Here is a 7,249-nt window from a genome sequence, read left to right as displayed (position 1 = left end):
ATAACACAAGGAAATGACGAAGTACGGAAAACAAAGTTTGCAGCGATGAATGCAAACTTGATGTTTACTTCTGTTTTAATGGCAACAATGTTGGTGCAACTTATTAACAATGCAATAAAATAAATGATGACAATAAATATCCCCAGTACTGATCGAACATTAGTAAGCCTACAAGCGAGTCCGGTAATTCTGCGCAGCTGCAATAGCGTACTTCTGTATCGAAGGTAAACATCGTCTGCTACCACATTTACGCTTGAAATCGGGGGACATTTCTACATGAGACTGGCTTTTAATCACTAAAGGTAAGTAAATAACAGTAACTGAAAGATAAATTGACAGTTTTATGAAAATTCGTGTTCTTCAGACTTTTAAACCTTTTTATTCATTATTCATAATTGGATTAAATATGAAACACTCTTCCTTACATTGATGAAGCGATTTTTGAAAATAATCTGGCCCTAATACGCTTCCATACTTCGGATCTCCAGCTGGATGTTATGCGCATCAGTTGCTGCGCAGAGTTCCCGTACAGCAAGCGATGATGTCAGAACGCCGGTAAGGTCAGCCGTATGGCATAATGCAACATTAGAGTCTTATAGTCGTCAATAAAACTTATATTTCTAAGTAAATGCATACCAACATGTGTAGTCACGTTAACCACAAAAAAAATAAGAGACCTCAGTTGCTGTGTTGCGATCGATGTGCTTAGGTGCGCGGAATTACCGGACGGCATTGTATAGATAGATTTAATTACACGGTTATTTCAACTTGAATCTCTTTCAGAAATGATACTGTGTATAATATGTTATAATAAAAATAATGATAATTTTTATAAAGCGCCTGGGGCGGTGGGGTAGCCTAGTGGTTAAGGCGTTCGCTCGTCACGCCGAAGACCCGGGTTCGATTCCCCACATGGGTACAATATGTGAAGCCCATTTCTGGTGTCCCCCGCCGTGATACTGCTGGAATATTGCTAAAAGCGGCGTAAAACCAAACTCACTCACTCACTATAAAGCGCCTAATATCCCCCGTGCTCAGAATGTTCAGTGGCGCTGTGACAATATTTGGGAAGGAAATAGTTCATATAGCATTTACAGAAAAGCAGCAGTGAATAGATGGGTCTTTAGCAGAGATTTAAAAGTTTCTTTTAATGATGTGTTCCTGATTTCCTTTGGAAATCATGTATTCATCAAGAACGTGATTCTAAATTTGACTTAAAAATATATACTTAGTGGCAGTTATGATGATAAATATAAGGGGTGGTATAGGTGCCAGGTAAACGTGAGAGCAGGAGCCTATAGTAATGAATGGAATGTCATAGTATGGTGTCAAACTGAATGTTCTTGAGGTTTTTCCATTCCATTCAGTTAGGTGCTTTTGAGCTTGACTAGTGATCGTATTTATAGGCATCATTAAGAGGTCATGTTACCTTTCTCAGCCAGAACGCAGGTTTGATGGCTTTCATACAAGAAACACTGCATAATTAGTGTCATTCTAACACAAGTGATTACTTATTGTCCTTATGTTGTCCTGTTTGTCCAAATAAAATTAGGACACAGCAGCAATAATCACAACATCGAGACAATTTGTTATGGTTAACCGGACAATATCTTTCCGTCAACGTAGCGTCAGTGGCCGCCATCTTGTTTTGGTGGTCATCTCTATGACAAGTGAAATTTACAAAAGAATTTCCTTCATCAATTGGTATTGTCCTAATGTGATACAAGGTGTCCGAAAAGATCGAACATGATGGAGAAATGAGAATTGTGCTAAGATCTGGTATGTCAATAATAAGGACAACCATATTTATTCAGACCAAGCGGTTTGACGACATTTTGACTGACTAAAAAGACCATTGATAACTTGGGGCCAATGTAGCGTAAATATGCCCTGTATCCAGGAATTGATGTTGTCCTATGTGTCCTTTAATAAATCGGACACAAACAAGATTTACTAAAATATTTGGCAGCTGCAAACAGAGAAAACGGACAGCAGACTGTGAAGGAAGGGACCGTACATAATTTATGGCTGTGTGTGTGTGCGTGCGTGCGTGCGTGCGTGTGTGATGATGATGATGATTTTAAGGGATGGGTAGTACAGATTGACATCAGTAGTAAGATTATTCATTAATGTAAATAGCGTAGTGACACACAGTGGTAATTAGGTCAGGTCAAATGCTGCTACCGCGAACGTTCAGTGCTTGATAAAACATAGCTATCAACAGTGAATATGCCCCCTTAAAGATGACTCAAATATGTGAACTTCAGAAACAGGTAATTGCCAATAATGCTGTAATCTTATTATTTACTTTATTGTAAAAATTATGGATGGAGATAGATAGGTGACAGTTAGCAGGTGACACTCATGATTGACAAAGTTAACATTACGTTTTGAATACTTTTACTTCATTTACTGATATTCTATGACACTATTAATAGACATATAGATCTAGTATTTCATTTGTTACTTTATATTCTGGACATATCAATAAATTAATGTATTGATCGTATTGATCGTCTTGGTAATATTGGCAGTAAGTACACATGCATGTCATATATAACTACATTAAGGTTTTGAATTCACATCTGAAGTTCGTTAACTATGCTCGTATTCATATAGAATAATTAGATGGTCAATCTAGTAATCTTCAACATGGAACAGGCATGTGGCGATTGTGAACAGTTCGTATGACCCTTCTTGCCAGGACATATCCTTACATCGTTGCTGAAACGTTTATAACAACATTACTTTATTTTCAACCTCCCGGGATATGTAAATGCAAGGTTTATAAATTGCTGAGGCCAAGTCCATCTCGCCAGTCAGCAAGGCGTGTTTTAAAAAGCTGCAGTATCGTGTATCTTGCTGTCTGGGTAAACGTGGCCAGGGGGAGACAACTCGGAGAACTACGTTAAGAAAGAAATTGCAGAAATGTGTGTTGATTTTCCCAACACTGTAGCGACATTAGGTTCCCCAAGTTCCGAGGCGTGGATCGGTATTTCATCACCAGGGATCTTTAAAAAAGTATTTAACAGGCATAAATCTAAATCTACATTGCATTATCATTTTAACCCGAAAGCCCTGAGAGCTATTGTATATACCTTCTGGCAACAAAGGGTTAAAACAAACACTATATAGTATGCTACTACTTCAAGTCTTTCTGAACGGAAGAATCATTTCTCCTGGTTCGATTTCTTCCGACCTTTCTTGAAAACTGCAACATTTGGTTTGATAGGATTTAGATACCTCCAACCTAGCAAAATATCTGTAGAATATTTTGGGGTTTTTTTCTGTAAGTTCAAACACTATCTTCACAGCAAATGGTCAGCAAATAGTGAAATTGCTACACAACACTACTGCAACCAGTGTTCTGTTACACCTTCGTATTGATTAGTGAAGTGGAAGTGGTGAAGTGTTGCGTCCTTTTAACTTCCATTGTGTAAGTAGAATACAGTGTATGTTCGTACAGAAGTCATGTTACGTCTAGTGTGTTCATACCGTAGGAATGCAATGTAAGGTTAAAGACACTTAATTGTCGTCAGTAGAATTTAAAGATGTCTGCTCCGTTTTCCTTTTCATGTCGGCCTTTTTCCTTTTTTCTGCCATTTCCGTCAAGGCTTTCTTCACTTTCTGTACAGAGAAACGGCTCATGTCTTTACAGACATCTTCGGTAGGGCCGACGGCCCTGCTTGGGTCCAGAAAGAGCAGATACTGAAGGCACTGACTGGTCAGCTTGTCCAGCTCCCGATGTTGTTGTGCTTCCTGACTCCTCTTGATGGACAGCTCCACTGTGAGCAGTATCAGGGCACACACGGTGCTCACGCAGGCGGCCACGCTGAAGAAGATGGCGGCGAAGTAGTAGTAGTTAGCCACCGTGTAGTGTCCGTGTCGCGTGAGACGGAGCGCCCTGTGGTTGGCCCCGAGGGCGAGCGGGCCAAGGATGGGGTTGATGCAGGTGGCAAACACACAGAGTCGGCCATACGTCGGGGGTAGCGGCAGTCTGAAACACAGGGACAACTGGCAGCAGTAGTCAACTGCATGGTGGAGTGTTTATTATTGTTTCACATCGTTGTAACGTTGTAACGTTGACCCTGCGGCGGTCGCCTTTAGATAACAAGGTCAGCGTCAGACAAACCAGTGACACCTGATATGTGCACTACAACTAGCCCAGCTCCCAGCACAAGCCCCCACGCCAACATACATTTACCCATGAAATATATACACTTACGTTCATGGTATTTATTGACAGTTTACAGTCTTTCTTGAGTCGTTCGTCCTAAACATCATCTTCTTCGAATTGTTGAAGATTAAAGTTTCAGGTATGTTCCCCAAAATGATCACCCCCGTTTCTAATAGAGATTCGTGTCCTATTTTCAAAATCATTTGGTCGTCAGGTTTTATTCAGGAAGCTGTTCATCAAAATATTGAGATCATATAAAGGACCGTTCATAATTTATGGCCAGGGGGGTTGATGGTGATTTTAAGGGGGAATCACCCATAGTGGGTTTTGTTGTTGTTGTTTTTGTTTTTTTGTTTTTGTTGTCTTTTCGGGAGGGCGTGACATAAATTTTGTACACATGTGCTAGGGGGCGTCATCAATTTTGTACATGAAAATATTTTATGATTATGGGAAGGGGTGGGGTCAATGATACTGACTTGACATGCAGGATGAGTGACGTACTTACTTACTTACTGTGTGTGTGTGTTGTAATGCTCATTTTACCTTGCTATGACCTTTTGAGTATAAAAAAAACCATCATCCCCAACTGTACCAATGGTTCTGTGAACACCTGCCCTTTTGAAACTGCCAAACCGAGGGCGTATCATATTATATATAAAAGTATCATAGCTGTGGGTATTTTTGTCTAATGATGACATTCGGAAGACGAGGATGTTTTAGGTATGATTCTGTGAACAATATTAAAAAGAACCCAAATATAAAAAAGTATCCAAACATATATATTCACGAACCCAACAACTTTGACAACCGCGCCTTTGCATGTGTGATGATGGCGACAAGAAGTTTCATGGCACCATCAAGGTTATTTTCTTTGACAGACGATGCAAAACAAGTGTCATCTTTTCTTTTTCTAAAAATCTGTTAATACCAAGTTGCTGAAACTCAGGTTTGCCATACCCCATGCATACATGAGTTCTATGCATTGATTCCATGGCTACGGATTTCAGGTTAACTTGTAGAAGACACAACACTGACTATCACATGGCAACAATGTTAACACTGACTATCACTTGGCAACAATGTTAACATGTACAACACTGACTATCACATGGACACATTGTTAACATGTACAACACTGACTATCACTGACAACATTGTTAACATAACACTGACTATCACATGGCAACAATGTTAACATGTACAACTGACTATCACATGGACAATTGTTAACATGTGTATCACATGGACATGTACAACACAACTGACTATCACATGGCAACATTGTTAACATGTACAACACTGACTATCACATGGCAACATTGTTAACATGTACAACACTGACTATCACATGGCAACATTGTTAACATGTACAACACTGACTATCACATGGCAACATTGTTAACATGTACAACACTGACTATCACACATGGCAACATTGTTAACATGGGCAACATTGTTAACATGTACAACACTGACTATCATATCACAACACTGACTATCACATGGCAACAATGTTAACATGTACAACACTGACTATCACTATGGCAACAATGTTAACATGTACAACACTGACTATCATATGGCAACATTGTTAACATGTACAACACTGACTATCACATGGCAATAAAGTGTTCATCCATATATTTCCCTTCCTTGTCCTACTTGATGTTCACGGTACAACACTGACTATCACATCAAGGTGTACCTGTACCCAGAATAGACTGTCCTACCTGATGTGAGAATTGATCTGACATTCTGGCCGAGGTGGACAAGTTGTCTTCTCCACCAGCATTGTTGCGTCTGTTGTACACTCAGCGCCAGCAGCACACCATGTGATGTCCTGTTGTTACAGCGATGTCAGCTAAGTATCAGACTGACCGGAGGGTCGACTGGGCCGTCAGTGCAGGTGCGTACATCACTCTCCCAGCCAGGACTCATGGAGGCCGAAGCTCCATCGGTGTTGTTGTAGAGCGTCACGTCACTTCTGTCATCACTTTGTCAACAAGTCTGCTCAAAACACCGCACAGTGTAACACCTACTGAACTTTAGGGTTGGATATATCGTTTATTCAGAGATGATATAAACTTCAACACCATGAACACATCATTCCCTGAATGCTGTGATGGGGCGGAGACACAAAGACACTGAATGTTCTGTAGCTTACCTGCTTGTCCTTCACATGCAGTAGTAAACATCAATACAGTGGTAATGGTGAAACACGGACACTGAATGTTCTGTAGCTTACCTGCTTGTCCTTCACATGCAGTAGTAAACATCAATACAGTGGTAATGGTGAAACACGGACACTGAATGTTCTGTAGCTTACCTGCTTGTCCTTCACATGCAGTAGTAAACATCAATACAGTGGTAATGGTGAAACACGGACACTGAATGTTCTGTAGCTTACCTGCTTGTCCTTCACATGCAGTAGTAAACATCAATACAGTGGTAATGGTGAAACACGGACACTGAATGTTCTGTAGCTTACCTGCTTGTCCTTCACATGCAGTAGTAAACATCAATACAGTGGGTAATGGTGAAACACGGACACTGAATGTTCTGTAGCTTACCTGCTTGTCCTTCACATGCAGTAGTAAACATCAATACAGTGGGTAATGGTGAAACACGGACACTGAATGTTCTGTAGCTTACCTGCTTGTCCTTCACATGCAGTAGTAAACATCAATACAGTGGTAATGGTGAAACACGGACACTGAATGTTCTGTAGCTTACCTGCTTGTCCTTCACATGCAGTAGTAAACATCAATACAGTGGGTAATGGTGAAACACGGACACTGAATGTTCTGTAGCTTACCTGCTTGTCCTTCACATGCAGTAGTAAACATCAATACAGTGGGTAATGGTGAAACACGGACACTGAATGTTCTGTAGCTTACCTGCTTGTCCTTCACATGCAGTAGTAAACATCAATACAGTGGTAATGGTAATGGTCCTTCACATGCAAGTAAACATCAATACAGTGGTACACGGACACTGAATGTTCTGTAGCTTACCTGCTTGTCCTTCACATGCAGTAGTAAACATCAATACAGTGGGTAATGGTGAAACACG

General features: G+C 40.4%; 1 protein-coding gene across 1 annotated transcript; it reads right to left on the bottom strand.

Moving 5' to 3' along the window:
- Positions 1-1,770: 1,770 nt before the first annotated feature.
- Positions 1,771-6,100, bottom strand: LOC124265175. The gene is made up of 2 exons (XM_046699965.1): positions 5,908-6,100; positions 1,771-3,997 (listed from the first exon to the last, which is right to left on the bottom strand). The coding sequence occupies exons 1-2, from the start codon at positions 5,967-5,969 to the stop codon at positions 3,526-3,528; spliced, it is 534 nt and encodes a 177-aa protein (XP_046555921.1). The 5' UTR covers positions 5,970-6,100; the 3' UTR covers positions 1,771-3,525.
- Between the last annotated feature and the right edge of the window lie 1,149 nt (positions 6,101-7,249).

This window comes from Haliotis rubra, unplaced genomic scaffold (genome assembly GCF_003918875.1).
Source record: "Haliotis rubra isolate DU_JTF1 unplaced genomic scaffold, ASM391887v1 Scf964, whole genome shotgun sequence".
In the NCBI taxonomy this organism is placed as follows: domain Eukaryota; kingdom Metazoa; phylum Mollusca; class Gastropoda; order Lepetellida; family Haliotidae; genus Haliotis; species Haliotis rubra.
The sequence above is the reverse complement of the archived record's forward strand: the minus strand, read 5'-3'. Positions and strand labels throughout refer to the sequence as shown.

What these genes read in the sequence shown, in the direction of transcription:
- LOC124265175 (XM_046699965.1), bottom strand. Translation starts at nt 5,969, where the DNA reads ATGCTGGTGGAGAAGACAACTTGTCCACCTCGGCCAGAATGTCAGATC. An exon ending in CAGATCAATTCTCACATCAG is followed by an intron (nt 3,998 to 5,907) that starts GTAGGACAGTCT and finishes CCTGTGTTTCAG; the next exon opens with ACTGCCGCTACCCCCGACGT.